Source organism: Suncus etruscus, chromosome 5 (assembly GCF_024139225.1).
Source record: "Suncus etruscus isolate mSunEtr1 chromosome 5, mSunEtr1.pri.cur, whole genome shotgun sequence".
Lineage (NCBI taxonomy): Eukaryota > Metazoa > Chordata > Mammalia > Eulipotyphla > Soricidae > Suncus > Suncus etruscus.
The window spans coordinates 16,895,749-16,917,098 of NC_064852.1; the positions used below are offsets into that span (position 1 = coordinate 16,895,749).

At 57.9% G+C, this 21,350-nt stretch overlaps 2 protein-coding genes across 4 annotated transcripts in view; one reads left to right on the forward strand and one right to left on the reverse strand.

Annotated features, from left to right (window-relative positions):
* Positions 1–6,941, forward strand: part of NUP188 (nucleoporin 188) — a 59,856-nt gene extending 52,915 nt beyond the window's left edge. The window contains exons 31-44 of the mRNA XM_049773986.1: positions 1,742–1,819; positions 2,007–2,092; positions 2,178–2,323; positions 2,455–2,636; positions 3,586–3,786; positions 3,872–3,964; positions 4,132–4,293; positions 4,407–4,544; positions 5,430–5,504; positions 5,583–5,801; positions 5,894–6,025; positions 6,114–6,187; positions 6,272–6,401; positions 6,498–6,941. Of these exons, the coding sequence (XP_049629943.1) occupies positions 1,742–1,819; positions 2,007–2,092; positions 2,178–2,323; positions 2,455–2,636; positions 3,586–3,786; positions 3,872–3,964; positions 4,132–4,293; positions 4,407–4,544; positions 5,430–5,504; positions 5,583–5,801; positions 5,894–6,025; positions 6,114–6,187; positions 6,272–6,401; positions 6,498–6,674 (1,893 nt within the window). The 3' untranslated portion in view covers positions 6,675–6,941. The remainder of the gene's footprint in view (positions 1–1,741; positions 1,820–2,006; positions 2,093–2,177; positions 2,324–2,454; positions 2,637–3,585; positions 3,787–3,871; positions 3,965–4,131; positions 4,294–4,406; positions 4,545–5,429; positions 5,505–5,582; positions 5,802–5,893; positions 6,026–6,113; positions 6,188–6,271; positions 6,402–6,497) is intronic.
* Positions 6,942–7,285: 344 nt separating this feature from the next.
* SH3GLB2 (SH3 domain containing GRB2 like, endophilin B2) lies at positions 7,286–17,795 on the reverse strand. Of its 3 annotated transcripts, XM_049774055.1 has the most exons (12): positions 17,637–17,795; positions 12,563–12,704; positions 12,351–12,479; positions 11,387–11,520; positions 11,191–11,283; positions 9,658–9,720; positions 8,928–8,951; positions 8,603–8,692; positions 8,412–8,512; positions 8,281–8,295; positions 7,952–8,192; positions 7,286–7,814 (listed from the first exon to the last, which is right to left on the reverse strand). In XM_049774055.1, exons 1-12 carry the CDS (start codon positions 17,697–17,699, stop codon positions 7,707–7,709), a joined length of 1,203 nt encoding a protein of 400 aa, XP_049630012.1. In that variant the 5' UTR covers positions 17,700–17,795; the 3' UTR covers positions 7,286–7,706. The 3 variants fall into 3 exon arrangements, with proteins under 3 accessions (XP_049630012.1, XP_049630014.1, XP_049630013.1); XM_049774057.1 differs by lacking the exon at positions 9,658–9,720; XM_049774056.1 differs by lacking the exon at positions 8,281–8,295.
* Between the last annotated feature and the right edge of the window lie 3,555 nt (positions 17,796–21,350).

Consider the following 21,350-nt stretch of genomic DNA (forward strand, 5'->3'; position numbering starts at 1 on the left):
GTGCTCAGTAGACCATATGGTATCTATCCCAGGGTTCAAACTCAGGTCAGCCTCATGCAAAGCAAGTACCCCCCTATTGCTGCAGCCCCTTATCTTTTTTGGTAGTTGAATATCATCACTGTGTAGTAAGAACTTACTCTAACCAAAGTTCTTTGTTCTTCTCCGAGCAATCCAGATCAGTATCTTGACCTCATTAATAGCTTTAGCCCATTCTATTTTCCTTATTCCAAGCATGTGTTCATGTCTTCTTTTTGTTGTTATTTTGGGGTCACATCTGGCAATGCTCAGGGTTTATCCCTGCTCTGCACTCAAGAATCTACTCCTGGGCCCGGAGAGATAGCACAGCTGCATTTGCCTTGCAAGCAGCCGATCCAGGACCAAAGGTGGTTGGTTCGAATCCCGGTGTCCCATATGGTCCCGCGTGCCTGCCAGGAGCTATTTCTGAGCAGACAGCCAGGAGTAACCCCTGAGCAACGCCGGGTGTGGCCCAAAAACAAAAACAAAAAAATCTACTCCTGGTAGGGTTTGGGGAACCATCTAGGATCAAACCTGGATTGGAGAGATAGCATGGAGGTAAGGCGTTTGCTTTGCATGCAGAAGGCCGGTGGTTCATAACCCCTGAGCGCTGCTGGGTGTGACCCAAAAACCAACCAACAACAAAAAAACAAGCTGGATTGGTTATTTGCAAGGCAAGCTCCTTCCCTGCTGTCTGATGGCTCCAGCCCCACTCACTTGTTTCCTGTGAGTCTTTTCCCCAGAACCAGGCCACTCTTATAAGCAAGGTAGTGTCAGTGCCTTAGGGCCCCTGCCATCAAAGCGCACAGTAAGACCCAGTTTCTTAGATCTTGCCTGGCCTCCAGGAACTCCCTGTTTGCAGCTTTGTAGGCCCTGGCCAGCAGCAGGTCTGGAATCATGCTCTGGAAATCTCGCCATGGTCTTCTATTAAATCCAGAATACCCATAGTTCATCCGTTAGGAGGCTTACCAGACACTGGGGACTAGGGTGTGAATAAGGCAGGAGGGAGGAAGGAAGGCTGACTGGTCCATGCTCCTGGGAGAAGCAGGATGGGAAGGTGGGTTGGTTCTCAGGTGAAGTGGGCAGGCCTCGTGTGGGGCCTCCCTCGTATCTAGGAGCTAAGACCTGACTGCCCCCGGGAGGTCATCTGGGCAGGCACAAGCCAGAAGTGGACAGGAGCCTGGGGTGTGCCTAGAGGGAGGATGCTAAGCATAGGGAATGAGAGCAGGATCTGCCGGGCAAGTCTGGGAACCCTGCATATTGACTGGGACGGTCTGTCCCCGAGTGCAGAGCCATGAATCAGCCCTGCACGTCACTGGTGTGGCCCAAAAACACCAAGCAAAGATCTAACTGCCCTGGTGAGAGCGCAGCAGGCTGCCCACATAAGTCCTGGTTCCACCCAAGTACCACCTGGTTCCCCAACAGAGCCCGGCCTTCCTCCTGCTGTCTTGCTGGGTGCAGGCCCCAAATAGACCCAGATGAGATGTTGCCTGACTGACAGCACCACGTTTCTTAGCTTCTCAAATCTGGGCGGGCCGGAGCAGATAGTACACCAGGGAGGGTACTTGCCTTGCTTGTGGCTGCCCACGTTTGGCACCCCACCCATATGGTCCCGAGTGCTGAGCCAAGAGTAAGCCCTGGGCACTGCTGGATAGTGCCCCCCTCCAAGCCTTAACAGCAGTATAAGATTGAGGTGTTTGCCAGCGGCCACTTTCCCATTCTGCAGGCCGAGATCTTGCACCTGACGGACTCTGAAGTGCGCCGCCAGCTCTTCCTGGACGTTCTTGATGGGACCAAGGTTCTAGTAAGTGTGTCTGGGGGTTCCTGTTCCCCCAGTGAGGACGATCAGTGCTGAGGCTGCAGTGGGTGCAGTGAGCGGGCTGCAGAGGTTGGCTGTAGTTCTGCCCCCACCCCCTAGGCTTCCTCAGGAGCAAACAAGGGCATCTGTCCTGCGCCTTGCCCTGCCTGACCCGCCCACTGCCTCCCTGCAGCTCCTGGTCCCAGGCTCTGTGAACTGCCTGCACCTGGGCTCCATGCTATGTACTCTGCTACTTGTCCTGCTCCGCCAGTGGAAGGGGTGAGTCTTAGAGCCCCCAGGCGCCCCGGGCTGGGGAATAGGCACTTGGGGCCTTCTGTGAGGCCTTTCCTCCGTCTTGTGGTAGAGAGTTGGGGTCTGTGGACGAAATCCTGGGGCCCTTGACTGAGATCCTGGAGGCCGTGCTGCAGGCCGACCAGCAGCTCATGGAGAAGACCAAGGCCAGGGTGTTCTCTGCTTTCATCACTGTGCTGCAGATGAAGGAGCTGCGAGGTGAGGCTCCAAGGTGGGGCACTCCACTCCTGTGAGGCTTGTTTTGGGGACAGGAGCCCTGTTCCCCTCCCTGTTCTGCTCACCTCCGTCCTGTGCCCTGCCCACGGCCACTCCTCCCCTGTGCCCCACAGTGAGCGACATTCCCCAGTACTCAGAGCTGGTGCTGAGCGTATGTGGGGCGCTCCAGGAGCAGCTGATTGCACTCTTCGACCAGACACGTCAGAGTCTGGCTACTGGCAGCAGCACCGAGGACAAAGACAGCATGGAGACGGACGACAGCTCCCGGACACGCTCTAAGGACCAGCGTGATGGGGTGAGCTCCACTAGAGAGTGCCTGTCTTCCCACTCTGGGAACTACAGCTGCTGGGACAGGGAAAGGCTGGGGATGTGCCACAAAGTGTCGTGCATGTTCTCCTGATGTGTCCTGCAGGACTCTGGCTGGCCCAGGGACTGAGTGTGGAGAGCATGCGGGACCCCAAGAGAGGCTGGTGTTCCTGCAGAATGGGGAGCCAGGCTAGGCGTGCAGGCAGCTCTCTCCTCCTGGGAAACTGTAGTCCAGGGCACTACTTTGTTTTACTGCAGGGCCCGACTGAAGCCTGTGTCTGAAATGTGCTCATTTGACAGTTTTGTTTGTTTTTTTGTTTTTTGTTTTTTAGTTTTTGGGTCATACCCGGTGGTGCTTAGGGGTTACTCCTGGCAGGCACGGGGGATCATATGGCACACCGGGATTCGAACCAACCACCTTTGGTCCTGGATCGGCTGCTTGCAAGGCAAACGCCGCTATGCTATCTCTCCGGGCCCTCATTTGACAGTTTTAATATACTGGAATAACAGGGCCAGAGCCATAGCACAGCGGGTAGGATGTTTGCCTTGTATGCACCTTAGCTGAGTTTGATCACTAACAATCTCATGTGGTCCCCCCCAGCCTGCTGGGTCTTACTAGAGTGCAGAGCCAGGAGTAACTTCTGAGCATCCTTGGGTGTGACTAAAATAGAAATACATTGGAACAAAACATACTACCATGTCTGAGGTGCTGGAGGTTGGGAGGACAGACATGGAGCTCTGGACACTGAGCTGGGCAGGGGTCACTGAGATGGGGTCTGCTCGGCAGGCACTGGCTCTGGTTCCTGGAACTGAGTTCTACTAAGCTGTACTCACTTGGCGACCAGGGGGAATCGAGTCAGGCCATGTCTACTTCTTGACCCCCTACGCCCCTATGCTGTCTCCTCCCTTTTCACCCCTCTTTGCCCTGGCCTTGGCAGGTGTGTGTGCTGGGCCTGCACCTGGCCAAGGAGCTGTGTGACGTGGATGAGGACGGTGACTCGTGGCTGCAGGTGACCCGGCGGCTGCCCATCCTGCCCACCCTCTTCACTGCACTGGAGGTGAGCCTGCGCCTCAAGCAGAACCTGCACTTCACCGAGGCGTCCCTGCACCTGCTGCTCACGCTGGCCCGCACACAGCAGGTAGGCAGGGCAGGACAGGGCAGAGCAGGGCAGGGCTCGGCCCCTCACCGCGTCCTCGCTGGCTCATGCTATTCTTGCTCTCTAGGGTGCCACAGCCGTGGCAGGAGCCGGCATCATCCAGAGCATCTGCCTGCCACTCCTCAGCGTGTACCAGCTCAGCAGCAATGGCACAGGACAGGTGGGTGCCAGTGTCCCCTGTCCTGGTGGAGCTGTTTTCCCAGGGAGTCTGCTACCTCAGGCCCCGGTGGCTTTCCTGCCTTCTGTCCACCGTGAGGAGCCACACACATCTCTGTCCATGGCCTGGCCTTCTGGTGTCCTCATCCTGCCTGCTCTTCCTCTGCACAGGCCACAGTTACTTCCCGGAAGTCTCTGGTGGACGTGCCGTCGTGGCCAGGGGTCTACCGCCTGTCCATGTCCCTGATGGAGCGGCTTCTCAAGACTCTGCGCTACAACTTCCTGACCGAGGCCTTGGACTTTCTGGGGGTGCATCAGGAGCGCACCTTACAGGTGGGCGGCCTGTGACAGCTGTGTGGGCCACTGTGGTGCTCCCAGCCCCTGTGCCACCTGGGAGGACAGTAGTGGCCGTGAGGCTCATGTCCCCCATCCTGCCTCCCATCCAGTGCCTCAATGCGGTGAGGACGGTGCAGAGTGTGGCCTGCTTGGAGGAGGCTGATCACACAGTGGGCTTCATCCTGCAGCTATCCAACTTCACTAAGGAGTGGCGCTTCCACCTGCCCCAGCTTATGCGGGACGTCCAGGTGTGCTGGGCTGGGCATGGGCCCCTGAGACATGTGCCCCTGCCTTGTAGACCCCTCTGGGTGGGGCTTCAACTGGGGAACACATACTGGGATTTACTACTGCTCTGGGATACAACTGCCCTTTGCCACAGGGCAAAGACTTATATCTCACGGGCTGGAGCCATGATACAGCAGGGAGGGCACTTGCCTTGCACAGGACTGACCCAGTTTCCATTTCTGGTACACTATGCAGTTCTCCAGACCAGGAGAAAGCCTCTCTAGCAACACAGCCAGGTGTGGCCCCCCTCCTGAAACAAACTTAATTCCAGGTCCAAACTGACAGCCCAAGATGGGGTATTGGCTAGCATGCCTAAACACTTCTTTGGGTCCCAGCACACATACAAACACTGAGGCTCCCGGCCCAAGGCCTAATTCAAAAAGATGAAGCTGGGGCAAGAGCCACAGCAGGTAAGAGTGCTTGCCTTCATGTGGCTGGCCTGAATTCCATCCCAGGACCCATATGGTCCCTTCAAGCTCCAGGAGTGACCCCTGATCATAGATCCAGGAGTGTGACCCCTAAAACAAAAAGAATGGAGCCCATGTTTGTCATGTACGAAGCGCAGAGTTGGATCCCTGCTCTGCTCGGCTCCAAACACTGACTTGTCAGGCCCACAATGTCAGGAGTGACCACTGGACCCCTGAGCACCCCTGGTGAGCTCCACCTCCAACAGCAAAGAACCTGGGTCTGTTGAGGCCTTGGGTAGCCTCTGGAGGAGCAGGCCTGGGGCTCCTAATGAAGTATCGCTTTCTCCTGTCAGATGGGGAAGTGGTCGAGGTGGGCGGGGTGTGCTAAAGCAGAGTGCAGGGTCTCTAGATCAGGCACATCAGAACCCCTGTTTGCTGCAGGTCAACCTGTGCTACCTGTGCCAGGCCTGCACATCCCTGCTGCACAGCCGCAAGATGCTGCAACACTACCTGCAGGTAAGACGGGCTGGGCCACGGGTCCTTTTGCTGGCCTCCGTGTGCCTTTGCCTTCACGGCCATTTCTCAAATCTCCAGAACAAAAATGGGAACGGTCGCCCTTCAGCTGCCGGCCCCCGGCTACAGCGGCAATTGGCCACCCTGTCCACCTCGTCTAAGCAACCCAGTGCTGACACAGAGGCCTCGAAGCAGCGGGCCTTACACGCAGTCCAATACGCCCTCCTTAAGATCCTCTGCAGGACCTTGGCGGCCCTGCGCCACTTCACCCCTGATGTCTGCCAGATCCTGCTGGACCAGGTGCCACACTGCCTTTCCTGCTCGAGCCAGATGCTTTGCCGTGTGTGCGCCTGATCATGCCCTCAAGCATTTGTGCATGTCTTCCTTGACAGTCCCTGGACCTGGCCGAGTACAACTTCCTGTTTGCCCTGAGCTTCACCACTCCCACCTTTGACTCTGAAGTGGCCCCATCCTTTGGCACCCTGCTGGCCACGGTTAATGTGGCTCTCAACATGCTTGGAGAGGTGAGTGGGTACCACAGGCCTTGGGCACCACTTCTGTGGCCTCACCAAGCAGTTCCTGAACCCCACGCTCCTCCCTCCCCCTTGACAGCTCGACAAGAAAAAGGAGCCTCTAACACAGGCTGTCGGGCTCAGCACGCAGGCGGACGGGAGCAGGACACTGAAGTAAGGGGCACCCTCCAGGGTGTGGTGGGGCGGGCCTTGCGTTGGGTGGGGGCCCAGACACTGCCCGACCTGTCTCTCCTGCAGGGCCCTCTTGATGTTCAGCATGGAGAACTGCTTCTACCTCCTCATCTCCCAGGCCATGCGCTACCTGCGGGACCCGGCCGTGCCATCCCGGGACAAGCAGCGCATGAGGCAGGAGCTTAGCTCCGAGCTGGTAGGGTTGGTGGTAGGGAGGCGGGAGGGGTGGGATCAGGAGTGGCCGGTGGGGGGTGGGGGGCATCAGGGCTCACAGCCACTTCCTCTCCCCCAGAGCACGCTGCTCTCCAGCCTTTCCCGCTACTTCCGCCGTGGTACCCCCAGCTCCCCTGCAACTGGGGTCCTCCCCTCGCCTCAGGGCAAGTGCAGCTCCTCGTCCAAGGCCAGCACTGAGAGCCAGGAACCCCTGATCCAGCTGGTGCAGGCCTTCGTGCGCCACGTGCAGAGATAGAGCAGCACCCCTGCTGCCCATTCGCCGGCCACTCCTGCTGGCATTATTTTTATAACAGAAGAGGTCGGCAGCAGGCCCACTCCTGAGGAGGGGGGCTCCTTCCCAGCACCTGTAAGACCTGGCCTGGACCAGGCAGGACAGGGTCTGGTCACTCGCTGCCTGCCAGTGGTCAGGCCCAGGGTCAGGAGCTGTCTCCTGGGCTCCATGGTTGAGATTTTTGGTAATACTGCGGTCTATTTATACAAATATTAAAGTTCTCTTTATAGAGCGTGTGCTATGGCTTCCAGCCCAGCCGTCCCTCCCTGCCCCACCTCCCTGGACCTGGGGCCCAGTGTCTGTGTGAAGCGGGGTCGTGGCTGCCCCTGAGAATGTTCTGGTGGGAACATTGAGGCTGGTTCCTGTTTGCCAGCTGCCTGCTGCCTGCCAGATCCCTGCCCTCCTATTTATAGCCTGGTCCCCCGCCCCCAGGGGGCCCCTGGGGACCTGGTCCTGGCTTGGGCTATCCAAAGCCATCCCTGGTCACAGCCCCTTCCCTCTACCCTCAGTGACCAGCAGCTTCTCTGCTTGTCCCTGGGGGAGATGGGGTGGAGCCAGGCCTCCAACAATCCAGGTACCACGCAGGCGCAGAAGGGTTTTTATTCATCACCGCTAGACAGCAAGCAGACAGGCCAAGTAGAAAGATTGTGAAAAAGTGGGTGTCGGTTATGGGCTGCAGCCTGGGGCGGGGTAAGCACCTGGGGTACCCCTGCAGCCAAGCTCCCGGCCTCTGCCTTGCCTGTGGGCAATGGAAAGGCAGTGAGGGGCTCCCTTCTTGCCAAGGGTGCCCCCACTTAGACCCCCCGCCGTAGGAGCGGGAGGGTTAAATGCTGGGGTGCAGGCAAGGGGGGTGCAGAACCACAGATCAGAAGCGGGGCTGTGTAGGGCTCTTCACGGCTAGGTGATGGCTGGTTTCCCCACCCTGGGCCGCAGGGCATCCCCACATGGGCACGGCTGTGCCATCTGTCCCATCTCAGCCAGGACGGCAGGGCCTGCTTAGCTGAGCAGCTCCAAGTAGGTGACTGGGACTTTGCCCTTCTTGTTGCCTCGTTCCCCGATGAGCCAGTCGGGGTCCATGCCGGGCAGGCTATAGACCGTGAGGAGCTGAGGAGGACAGAAGGATTTTGAGCCAGTTCTGAAGCAGGGGCACAAGCTTGCCAGCTAGGCTGCTGCCCTCAAGTCAGAGCTCAGCCTGGGTGCCCCCGCCCTTCCCAAGCCGGCCCCTTTTCCCGTGTCCGCACCTCATCAGCCAGCAGGGCCAGCTCACTGCTGTCGGCTGCCTCATAGTCATAGAGCACTCGGGCCTTCCGGGTACCACTGGCGGGGGGTGCCACCTCTTCCAGGCAGAGTGCAGCCTCCGCCGGTTGGGTCAGGCCAGCCCCAGGAGGCCCCACAGGCATGGTGGCAGCCGCGGTGGTGGGAGAGGTGCTACTCAGGGGCGGGGAAGTGGGCTCTGTGGTGCCCACGAAGGTGCCCGGGAATCTGGTGAGGAATGAAGGAGGGCATTTCAGCTGCTACAGTCCAGGAGCGGCCCGGACCCCACTAGGTAGGGACAGTCTGGGTGACTTACATGGCTCCCTGGGAGCTGGTAGCATGAGGGAAGCAAAGCGAGGGGACAGTGAGGTGACATGGCTGGCCTCTGCCCACCCTGTGCCCACCCCCACCTCCAGCCCAGAACAGGGAACTGGCGGCCCGCAGCACCTGCCCAGCTGTTTCTGTAAGTCCAGCATGTGACGGTAGCACTGGGCATAGTACGTGGTCTGAGACTCAACGAACTCATGCAGGCAGCGAAGGTGGTTGACCTGGGGAGGCCAGGGAGCTGTGTAAGCCCCTGGGGTGTTAGGGCGGGGCAGGGGTCGGGGAGTGAACAGCCCACCACCCCCTAGACTCACATGCGTGCTGCTAATTCCCTCCAGTAGCAGCCGCGTCACCTCTGCCTGCCGGTCAAACTCTGTCTGCGCTACTCGAAGCTCCTGCTCGGCCTGGGGGATACGGGGGAGGGCACCTGCTCTCACAGGCCGCAGGTGGCCTCTCCAGGTAGCCTGCCCCACAAGGGTCCTCCGAACACATGACAGGACGGCTGTCTTGCCCTCGCCTCACCACCCTTGGGCCCACCCAAGTGGTTTCCTCATCAGGGTTTGTGATGGGGGCTTGGCCGCCAGGGCCAGAGCCCAGGGCCACAAACTGGCCAGCCTTCCCCACACCGCAGCTGCTCACCTTGTCCACCTCGTCATTCCAGAGCTGGAACACACAGTAGGCATGGGGAGAGGGAGGATGGCTGAGTCTCACAGCCATATCCTAGCCCCGCTCCCCAACCGACCCCTGGCCCTCCCTGCCCCAAGCCACCACCGGAGCCGAGGCCTGGCCTGGGGTGACAGTTGGCTGTTTTTTGAGCCACATGCAGGGACAGGGATGGGATGGGGGGCCTGCAGTGTCCCCACCCCACCTGACACCTCTGAGCTGCAGGGCTGGTGGAAAGAGCTTCATGCCCTGTCTGGCTAGGGTTCCCAGACAGTTGGCTCAAGAACTTTTCCATAAGGGCAGGAAGGGGGAGGAAGGCCCCACCCCACTCTCTCACGATCAACTGGGGGCCGTGTGAGGGGTGGGAACAGGAGGTCACAAGTTCATCGCAGCAGGATGGGGGGGTTGTGCAGGGACAGCGTGTGGACAGAGAGGGCAGAAAGGCAGCAGCAGGATGGGGTGCAGGATGCAATGAAATACACTGACTGCCGAGGCCCCCACTGGCAGTCAACCAGAAAACAACAAAGCTGTAGAGAGTCGACATTCACTGCTTCTCCCGGCTCCCCTCAGGCCTCCAGACACGGCTGGCTGGCAGTACCCCCACAGGTGGCCCCAGGGGCTGTGGGTCCGACTGCTCCCACCTCCATCTTCCACAGTAGCGCTCATGGCCGGGGCAGCCAGGGGACAGCGGGGCACGGGGGCTTACCGCGGAGGCGCTGGCCGAGAGAATGTAATTACGAGGTCTAGTCTCCTGAAAGTCAGGCACCGTCTGGCGGGAACAGAGGTCACGGGAAGGGGGTCACATGGGGCTGAGGGGGGCTGCCTGGGACCAGGAGCCCCAACCCAGGACACGGAGGTACAAACAACTCAGCAGGATCCAGACTTGGAGTCACCAGGTGGATCAATAGGGGTCACAGAATCACTAGTCCGTCCTCCAGCTGTTTCTGACACCCCAAATCCTCCAGCCCCGACTCTGCTGGGGCACCCGGCCCTGCACGTGACCTGGCCTTTCCCCAGCGAGGGTGACAGATGGATGCACAGATGGGTGGTGACAGGCTTGCGACCTTTGCAAAGAGTTGCCTCCCAGGCTTTTGTGCCTGGTGCCCCCTCCCCCAAACCAGAGACTGCAGGGAGAACAGCTACTTGCAAAAGGCTCTGTGGCCATGCCCTGCGCCTCCACGCACGCATGTATGCACAGGGCCCGCGGGCACACAAATGCTACACAGCACATGGGACAAGTATACTCACATCTCCCTCACACTGAGCCAAGTTACCCAAAGCAGGTCGGAAAGAACAAAAACAGAGTTAGTGAGTCCACAGCGCAGGCGCACAAGCAGGGGACCCCCCATCCCCCACCAAGGCAGATCCTGACCTGCCCTCTGGGAGCAGAGGGCTGAGGGGGCCAGGAACCAGAGAGCCACAGGGCACGAGTCCTGGAGACTGCCCAGGCTCAAAAGTGGGAGACTGGCCAGGCCAGCTGTGCTGCTCTAGGCCTATGAGCAGATAGGCACCCTGACAGGACAGAGCACGGAGGAGTTAATCTAGAGGGTTAGTCCAGCCCTGAGCGACGAGATGGTGCTGGCTTGTTGGGTGATGTGGCCAAGAAGGACATACTTGTCCCCCCATCCCATTCATACCAGTGTTCCTAGATGAGCTGAGTTTTTTCCAGACTGCATCTGTGCAGCCCACCACCCACACAGCACTGCTGGGGATGTCCTCCCCTCCCCTCATCAGGCCTGCCAGAGCCTGGAGGTTCTGGCCCTCTACCCTGATCCCTCAGATCCTGCTCTCCATCCTGGCCTGGCCCCAATCACATGCTCCAGTCAGGCTGAACAGGCCCTGGTGAGCACAGGGGCCCAGATGGCCCAGCCAGTCCCATGGAGCTACCCAGAAACACTCCACTCCTACACCTTCCCTAAGCAGGAGTCTAGGATCCCTAACCCAACACAGGCCAACTGTGCCTTCGGGATCGATGCAGTGGATGGGGTTAGTAAGGGAAGTCAGGCCCTGAAACAGTGGGACCTGCAGCTTCTGAGAAGGCCGGGCAGGGACATGCGAGAAGCACCCCCGGGTCTGCTTTGACCCCAGGGGAAACATAAACACCTTCCCCCTCCCTCAGAGCCAATCGAGTTCCCCTGGGGTGGATATAGCCCAGGACCTCCCAGCCAGGCCTCTGCAGGTAGGGACGGGGTGGAGGCCATGCCATTCAGGGCCGGGCACCGCAACCAGGGCCACCTACCGTGGCTTTAGCTTCGGCAGCCTTGGCCTTCTTGAGTCGCGCTTTGCAGGCGTCCAAGTCCAGACGCCGGTTCTGGAGGAGCCGCCTCTCTTTCTGTGGGGTGAAGAGGGACAGGCAGCATGTGCTGGCCAGGAGACCTCCCTCTGGCAGCAGGAATGGCCTGGGGCACCCCCTTCTCCTCTCCCCGTGGCCTCACCGAAATTGTCTTCCAGTCCCCTTCCAGGAAATTGCGCAGGGGCGTGAGGAAGTTGATGGAGGCTGTGTGGATAAAGTCCCTCTCGGCTGTGCCCAGGCGCTTCTCTGCCTCGGCCACCTTCAGCAGTGTCTTCCCTGAGCACAAACCGGCCAGGAGGGGGCAGTCAAGCCAGGCCAGAGACCGGCAGTTGGAGTCAGACATACCCCTTGGCCCTGGCCTGGTTTGTGTTCGGGCACTGCATGGTCCCCTGTAAGCCACAGAGTGTGTCCTTCCGAAAAGGAAACAAATCTCCCTTTTCATTTTCCTTTTCGTTTGGTTTATTTTTGTTCTTTTTCTTTGCTTCTGTGTTTTTGAGTCACACCCAGCAGCACTCAGGGATCACTCCTAAATCTACACTCAGAAATCACTCCTGGCAGGCTTGAGTGGACCTTATGGGATGCTGGGAATAGAACCTGGGTTGATAGCGTGCAAGGCAAATGCCTTACCTGCCGTGCTATGGCTCCGGGCCTTATTTTTGTTGGTTTGGGGGGCCACACTCAGCAGCGCTCAGGGGTCTGACTCTGACTCTTGGTGCTGCATTTGGGAATCCCTCCTGGTACACAAAACTATGAGTAACCTCTAAGCATCACTGGTGTGATCCCAAAACAAAGGGCTATAATCAGAACAGGGGCCAGAGCAGTGGCGCTAGAGGTAAGGTGTCTGCCTTGCAAGCGCTAGCTTAGGACAGACCTCGGTTCGATCCCCCAGCGTCCCATATGGTCCCCCCAAGTCAGGAGCGATTTCTGAGAGCATAGCCAGGAGTAACCCCTGAGTGTCAATGGGTGTGGCCCCAAAACAAAAACAAAACAAAACAATAAAAAAGGACTATACTCAGAACAGGCTTTGCAGGCAAGGGGCCCAAATTCCATCCCTGAACACCCAAAAAATAAGAAAGAGGATGAAGCATAAAGGATAGGAGCCTCACCATAGGGTGCAGTGGGCCCCAGTTCGCTCGCCGCCTCCTCCATGTACTGGGCCAGCAGTTCCCCATTGGTGACCCTGGAGGGGACCTTCCTGTCCAGCTTCTCATACAGGAACTCCTCCACGCGGGCACCTGATTGGACAGCACCCCATTTCCTCAGCCCATGCATGGGGACAGCCAGCACCCCTCCACCCCCGCTATCCCCTGCCACTCACTGGGGTTTGGCTGCAGCAGCACCTCTGTCTGCCGCAGGATTTTCTCTGTCCAGTTTTTGGTGCTGTCGGCCCGGGATAGGAGGTTCTCAAAGTGGGCATCCAGCTCTGTCTTTTCAGCCTGGCCAAACTTCTCCTCTGTGAACTGCAGGGGGCTAGGATCAGGAGAGTCCGGTGGGAGAGGGAGGCTCCCAACTGGAACCCAAACCCCCAAGAGCAAGAAACTTGCCCCCAGACCATTCCATGACCTCTATTGAGTCAACTGGTTCCAGACCTCTATGGACCCCAATGGTAAAACGATGTAGTTTCTTTTCTTTTTTTTTTTTTTTTTTTTTTGGGGGGGGGCTGTTGGAACCACACACAGCGTGCTCAGGGATTACTTCTGGCTCTGTACTCAGAAACTGCTCCTGGCAGGCTCCAAGAACCATATGGGATGCCAGGGATAGAATCCGGGTTCGTCCCAGATCAGCAGCATGCAAGACAAACACCCTACTACTGTGCTATCACTCCAGCCCCAAATGATGCAATTTCAACCCTAGGGGTGTACTCCACAAAAGCTACGGAATCTCCCTCAACCTCACAAGCAACACCGGTTACCAAATCTAGCAAAAATCTTGGGCAGGTTGAGGTCTCTGGCCTGAGAAAAGGAAGGAAAGATTAGGGAGAAAGGGCTGGAGGCACTAAGTTGGGGGGTGAGAGGCTAGAGACAGTACAGTGTCGAGGGCGCTTCCTTGTATACAGACCACTTGGATTTGATTCCCAGTTCCTCATGTGGTCCCCTAGCACAATGATGGTGAACCTATGGCACGCGTGCCAGCTGTGGCACACAGAGGCCTTGCAGCTGGCATGTGGGAAGGTCTGCAATTAATACAGTTATAAAATTTATAAAGGGTTTTTAGATACTAAAATCTTGTTATTAAGGTTTAATTGACGTGCTGGCGCTTTGAGGAAATTCTTTGGTTTTGTGCAGCAGTTTGGGCACTCGGGCTCAAAAAGGTTATCCATCACTGCCCTAGCACCTCCAGGAGCTCAGAGCCAGGAATAAAAGGGTGGGGCTGGAGAGATAGCATAGCAGTAGGGCGTTTGCCTTGCATGCAGAAGGACGGCGGTTCGAATCCCGGCATCCCATATGGTCCCCCGAGCCTGCCAGGGGCGTTCTCTGAGCATAGAGCCAGGAGTAGACCCTGAACACTGCCAGGTGTGACCCAAAAAAAAAAAAAAAAAAGAGGGGAGGTTGGAGTGATTGTACAGCGAAGAATGTGTTGGCCTTGCACAAGAATGACCCAAATTGGATTCCTGACATTCCACATGGTTCCCTGAATATTGCCAGGAGTGATTACTGAGTGCAGAGCCAGGAGTAACCTCTGAGCACCACTGGATGTGGTCCAAAAACCAAATCGAAACAAAATAGGCAGGAGTAAGCCCTGAGCATCAGTTGGTGTGATAAAAAATAAAATAATAATAAATAAATACAATTAAATTAAAATAAAAATTAAAAAAAAAAGATGTGTGGTGACTAGAAAATTACTTAAGGAGCTGGGAAGTATCAGTAGTCAAGGGCTCCATCTCAGGTTTGGCTCCGAGAGTTGTGTGATGTTGGGTCAATAGCTTTGTGTCTTTTTTTTTTTTGGGGGGGGGCCACATCTGGTGACGCTCAGGGGTTACTCCTGGCTATGCGATCAGAAATCGCCCCTGGCTTGGGGGACCAAACGGGACATCAGGGGATTGAACCGCAGTCCATCCTAGGCTAGCGCGGGCAAGTCAGACGCTTTACCGCTTGTGCCACAGCTCTGGCCCCTGGGTAGTCTTTTAAGCTCAGCAACAGGTGCAGTTGAATTCTGGTGCTACCCAAGGTGAGTGGAGACTCGGGTGGAAGGTTCAGGAAACACTGGTGCCCCACAGCTACTATATGCGTGGATGTTTTATATTTTTAGTTTTTGGGGGACAAACCCAGCAGTACTCAGAGATTACTCCTCGCTCTGCACTCAGAAATCACTCTTGACGGTGCTCAGGAAACCATTCCATACCTGGGTCGGCCACATGCAAGACTAAAGCACTCCCCACTGTGTGATGGCTTCAGTCTTCACTGTGCGTGAAAGGGCAGCAGTGGGAGGGTAGCTACTAATGCTTGGGGGTTTCCAGAGTGCCCTAGCAGACCCTTGGCCCATCTGGCAAAGAAAGATGTCCACCTCAGTGGCCATTTCCCCCAAGGTCTGCTCAGGCCCCACATTTTATGGAGAGCAATGAGGAATCCCAAACACTGGCCCCACCCATGCTAGGGGCATGTTTCCCTTTCCCCAGGCAGGGCCAAGGCGGGAAGCAGGTTCTCTGGACCTGTGCGGGCCCTTCCCAGGGACTGGGCCATGGTGATGGTGAGTCACGGTGCTCGCTCACTGGACACCATTAATTATGCAGTGGTCAGAGCTTGGGTTTCTTCAGAGTCTGGGCTGGGGGCGGGGTGCCCGCCTACAGATCCCTCTACATCAGCTGCTCTGGGCCTCTCTGATGCCTCCTTATTCTACTGTCTCTTTGCATCCGCATGCCCCAACCTGGGGCCCCCAGCCCTGGGATGGGGTGACTTTAGCACAGAGAGGCAGAGGAAGGCCAAGCAGTCTTCAACAGTGTGGGAAAATTTGTTTTTGTTTTGGGGCCACACCAGGTGACACTCAGGGGTTAGTCTTGGCTCTGTGCTCAGAAATCACTCCTGCCTTGGGGGACCATATGGGACACCGGGGGATCGAACCGAGGTCTGTCCTAGGTCAGCCGCATGCAAGGCAAACAGCCTACTGCTTGCACCACCACTCCGGCCCCAAGTGTGGGGAAATTTCTAGAAGGTGCTTGGCCCTTGAGTAAATGGTTCAGGCCTAGTGTATACCAGGCCGGGTCACCATCTGTGCTGTCCTCATGGGTCACAGCCTACCCGAGGTCCTTCCTAGGCTCTCAGGGTTCACGAGAGTCCCGACTCTCCCCACTGATTCAATCGCTGGGGCCCAAAGCTGCGCTCAGTAGCTCTGCAGGGAACAGAATTTCCCAAAATGCCACTGCTAGGCATCCAGCCTTAGGCACTACGCGGCCCCTGTTCCTGCTTCTTTAACATCCTGCCACACTCGGTGCTAGCCCCTGGGCTGGGCCTGCCTGCTGTCGTTCCCTGTGCCATGCCAGCCTGGAGGACTGGGGCTGGGCCAGGCCCCCCAAGCCTGTGGCCGCCTCACCCGGATACACACCTGCTTTTGCCAGCTGGTGCCCAAAGCTGGGCTGCTCCAGCCGCCCAGCAAACCACATATTCCCCCATATCAACACTGTGGCCCCCCTAAGTTCAGGACTCAGAATGCCCATCCCAGGCAAGTCCTGGAGGGGTTAAGCGGGCACTCAATCAGACTGTCCTGATAACCTGCACAGGGGTACCAGTGTGGGAGCCAAGCAGGGGTGCCCCCCTTCCCTGGGCAGGGGAGATGCTCCCAGGCTTGCCTTTGGGAGAGGCTCAGGCCCTGCATGGTCCCCAGAACACTGCCAGGAGCAATCCCCAGCGCCTCCGGGGTTGGGTGTGGCCCTCCCCCCACAAAGGAACCATCTCCTATATCCCCAGGACAGACTGGCCTCAGGGGGCACCGTGAGAGGTCTCCCCATTCCACTCTGTGCCAGTCGCAGGGGAAGATGGGGAGTGTCAAAGGCGGAGTGTGTGGTTGCTTTGCACAGGGCCGGGTGGGCGAGTGGAGGGAGAAAGCCTCTATTTATAAAGCTGCCAGCTCCCCCTCCTCCGCCAGGGAGTGGGGACCCGGGACTGAGAGACTGGCTGGCTGGCTCCAGGACTGAGAGACCCAAGACAGAGCACTAGTCTCTGGGGTCAGGCAACAGGCCTCGCTCGGCCAGGTCAGGTTCCAGGGCTTTGAGAACCAGAACTCGGCCAGATCAGATTCTGACCTGCTGTGGGAGGTAACCTCGGGGTTCATGAACATGGGGGTGTTCATTCTCCTGTGGACTGTCCAAGGGGGTCCAGGGGAGCTGGGAGGCCCCCAAGGCCCATAAGGCTGGGGACACAAGGGACCAGCAAACCCTCCGGGGCGCTGTGCTTTCTAGTAAACATGGCAGATGGCCCTGGCGACTCCAGAGCCAGGCCCAGCAACGACAAACGTCAGGCCTGTCCCCACAGCACTGCCAGTCCCCCCAGGCAGACTGGGCCCATACCGGATTGGCCGAGGGGGGCCCATGGAGCTTAGAGAGCACAGCCACAGCGGTGCCCAAGGTCACAGCAGCCTGGTGGCACCAAGTTCTGTGTGGCAAGGCATGAGGAAGGAAGGCCTGGCATCAGCCTCACACCCCAACACCCCATTTTCATTCTTTTTGTTTTTTGGGTCACACCCGGCAGCAGCGCTCAGGGGTTCCTCCTGGCTCTACGCTTAGAAATAGCTCCTGGCAGGCTCAGGGGGGGACCGTATGGGATGCTGCCAGGATTCGAACCACCGTCCTTCTGCATGCCAGACAAACAAACGCCCTATCTCCATGCTATCTCTCCAGGCCCCCCCAACACCCCACTTTCCAGATAGGAAGATGGAGGCCCCGGGATGGGGATGTGCCTGGTTGCCAAGGTCACAAGAGGGAGCAGGTGCACCCAGAGGAGATGCATCTAGCTGTAAGTCGTGGTCCCTGCAGGGGCTGGGCTGGCCTGGGCGTGCTCGCAGGTGCTTGCCTGCCAAGGGCCCAGCCAGCCAGGACCCCAAAACCTGCGGGGGTGGGATGAAGAAGAGGAAACGGGCCTCCTCCCCGGGTGCCCGGAACGGAAGGGAAGGCAGGCAGGCAGGAAGGAGCTCCGGGGCCCCCCGACTTCCATCCGGGCAGACGTGCCAAGGGAGCCAAAGGGAGCGAGCTGGAGCCGGGCTGCGGGCCCATTGCCCCGGGGGCGCGTGCACGGCGGGGCCAGGCCGGGAAGAAGGGAGGGAGGCTCCGCCCTCGGGGGGCCCGGGGAGCCCCAGACAGCCGGGCTGCAGCAGGGGCCCCCCCCGGATCCTGCAGCGCGGCGCTCCCCGCTCTCCCGCCCGCCCCACCGCACCGTGCGCCCCGCATCCGGGCCCGGCCTCACCTGCACGGCCCGCGTGAAGAAGATGCCCGCGTCGGATGCCAGCTTCTTCATGTTGAAGTCCATGGCGCCCAACGGACCCCGCGCGCCCGCACCGCGCCCACCCACCTGCTGCCGGGGCCGCCCGGCCGCAAGCGCAACCGCCACCGCCGAAGCCGAGCCAGAGCCCAAGCCCAAGCCGAGCCAGCCAGCCCGGCCCGGCCCAGCCCAGCCCAGCCCAGCCCAGCACGGCCTAGCCCAGCGCGGGGCGGGGTCTGCGGGGCCGGGATGGGAGGGGCCTCCGGGAAGGGGAGGGGCTTCAGGCGGTGGGCGGGGTCTTCGAATCCGGAAGAAGCCTCTAGGGACCTAGGCGGCGGGGCCGGGCTTCCTGGACGGGGAGGAGCCTAGCGGGACATGGGCGGGGCTTCGTATTGAGGGGCGGGGTCTCCGGGTCACGGAGGAGCCCCTGTGGCGGTGGCGGGGCGGAGCCTTCTGGCAGTGGGCGGAGCCTCCGTGAGACGGGGCGGGGTCTCCGGATCCGGAAGAAGCCTCTAGTCTAGGGACCTAGGCGGCGGGGCCGGGCTCCCGGGACGGGGAGGAGCCGCAAGGGACCCGGGGCGGGGCCTTTGGGGTAAGTGGGCGGAGTCTCTAATTCGGGGAGGAGCCTTCCGGATATGGGCGGGGCTTTGTGTAACCGGGGCCGAGTCTCCGGGTTCGGGAGAAGCTTCTAAGGACTTTGACGATGGGGCCGGGCTTCCGGGATGGGGAGGAGCCACTAGGATCTTGGGGCGGAGCTTCCGGGGAGAAGGGGCGGAGTTTCTAGGTAGGGGAGGGAGGAGTCCCTGCAGTGGCAGGGCGGAGCCTTCAGGAGGTGGGCGGGTCTTCCTGAGACGGGCGGGGTCTCCGGGTCGGGAAGGAGCCTATAGTGACCTGGGGGCGGAGCTTCCGTGTTGACCTCGGGAGGGAGGAGCCCCTGCGGTGGTGGTGGGGCGGAGCCTTCAGAAGATGGGCGTGGTCTATATGAGATGGGCGGGACCTGTTAAGTCTGGGGCGGGGCTTCGTGAGCTTAGGGGCGGAGTCTCCGGGTCCGGCGGATCCTCTAGGGACAAGGATGGCGCTTAAGCATCATAAGGCGGTTTCGGAGGCGGCTGGGAAGGCCGCCTTCCTCCCCCTCCTCCTCCTCCTCCTCCTCCTCCTCCTCCTCCTCCTCCTCCTCCTCCTCCAGTCTCTCTTTTCCCCATTTGGGTTTTTATTTTGGGGCCATTTACAGCCTTCCTCCCCCTCCTCCTCCTCCTCCTCCTCCTCCAGTCTCTCTTTTCCCCATTTGGGTTTTTATTTTGGGGCCATTTACAGCCTTCCTCCCCCTCCTCCTCCTCCTCCTCCTCCTCCAGTCTCTCTTTTCCCCATTTGGGTTTTTATTTTGGGGCCATTTACAGCCCAAAGGTGTACAGGGCTTGCTTGCTCCTGGGTCTGTGCTCAGGGATCACTTTTGGCTAGGGCTGGGGGAGCATCTGTGGTGCTGGTGACTGAAACTAGATAAAAGGTATGCAAGGCTACAGACCTATCCAATGTACTATCGCTTTGGCCCCTTGGACTTTTTAGGGCATTTTTATGGGCATTGTTGGGGTCACACCTGGCATTGCTCAGAACTTGCTCTTGGCTCTGCACTCAGGGTTCACTCCTAGTGACTTGGGGGACCATTGGGTGTTAAGAGAGGCGTGCAAAGCAAAATGCCTTACCTACTATACTATCTCTCCAAGCCCTCTTTCTATAAAGCTGGTTCATTGTTAATGTAGCTAGCTGTGTCATCTTTCATCAAACACATAGATTATATAAATGTCAATATAACTACGCGCTTGTTCACTCAATAGCTTCCTGCGCACTGCATGAATGCATAAAGCATTCATGATCATTGTTATAGATGTGGGAAAAGCTTTGTTCGAGAGGAACCACTACGGTGGAAGTTTGCAGGAGGGGAGAGGGTTGGACTCAACTCCAATGGATAAGGTTTCAAAGGTGGGAGCACATGTTTTGCATGTGGGAACCCCAGGTTCAGTCCCCAAGCACCACCATTGTGATCATTCCCTTAAGACCCCCAGACAAATAGAGATTTACAGCCAAAGAGCTGGTTCAGGGGTCCAAGAATGTAAAATGGGATGAACTAGCAAGGCAAGGGGGTATTCCTGCTGAAGGCAGGGAGCTTCGTTCTGGGCACTCAGTAGGACTCCTCCTAAGACTACAATCTGAGCCTTGTTCAGCAGAGGGCACTGCAGAGCCTGAAAACAGTTGCCAGCAATGAGCAGGAGACCGTGTGGGCATCTACTCGTCTGTGCTAGACATTCTATGCACAGGCTCCGCGGATGCACTGATGAGCCAAATATGGCCCGGCCTGTTCTTGCAAACAAATACAGACCATAACACATGAAGGGTTCTGGGCCGAAAACACAGCAGGGGACAGGGGAGAGAGCACCAGACACTTGAGAGCAGTGACTGCTAGTCTCACAGCTGTCCCTATGCGCAATCTCTATGCATCATCCACCTGTTTAACTAGTTTTTCACTCAGCTATGTAGGCGTGGTTGGTGGTTTCTTTTTTCCTCAGTGTCGTGGAGGATTATTTGGGTTCTTTTTGTTTGTTTTGGGGTAAGAGTGCACCCGGCAGTGCTCAGGTGTTATTTCTGGCTGGCCCAGGGGACTAAATGAGATGCAGGAGATCAAACCCTGGCCAGCTGCTTGCAGTGCAAGCTCCCTCCCGCTGTGCTGTTGTTCTAGTCCTAGTGCCATGGAGGGTTGATCCCAAACATTCTTACTTCACTTTATTTTTTGTTTATTTGTTTTGGGGCCACGCCCGGTGGTGCTCAATGTTACTTCTGATTCTGTGCTCAGGAATCACACCTGGTGTGTTCCATATGGGATGTCAGGAATTGAACCCAGGCCAGCCACATGCAAGGCAAAAGACCTACCTGCTGGGGGCCCGGAGAGATAGCACAGCGGTGTTTGCCTTGCAAGCAGCCGATCCAGGACCAAAGGTGGTTGGTTTGAATTAGAATCCCGGTGTCCCATATGGTCCCCGTGCCTGCCAGGAGCTATTTCTGAGCAGACAGCCAGAAGTAACCCCTGACCACCACCGGGTGTGGGCCCCAAAAACAAACAAACAAACAAAAACAAACAAACAAAAAAAAGACTACCTGCTGTACTATCACCTAGTCCCTCTATCTTCACCTTTTTTTTTGGGGGGGGTGTCACATCTGGCAGTGCTCAAGGATTACTCCTGGCTCTATGCTCAGAAATCACTCCTGGCAGGCTCAGGAGACCTATATGGGATGCCGGGATTGCAACCACCATCCTTCTGTATGCAGGGCAAATGTCCTACCTCCATGCTTTCTCTCTGGCCCCCTCTTTCTTCACTTTTGCCCTTAAAGTTTTTCTCTAATAGCATTGGTCAAAATGCCAGACCAGATTGCCCCAAGTGAATGATTACCTAAGGTCCTTCTAAGATCCTCATTGTAATGAAGAGGAAGTAGAATGAAGAGGTTGACAGAAGCTAAGTGATTTGCCTGTGGTCACAGGGAAGAGAAAGTGGGTGTTGGATGAGCCCCAGAACTCCAGGAGCTGAGCTGAACTCTGGCTCCCTTTCCCATGGGTTCTCTGGGGCCCTGCTCCCTCCAAGACCTTCCTGATCAAAGATGTCATATTCTTTCCTTCTTGCCTCTGGACCATAATCCATGCTGCTCCCAGAA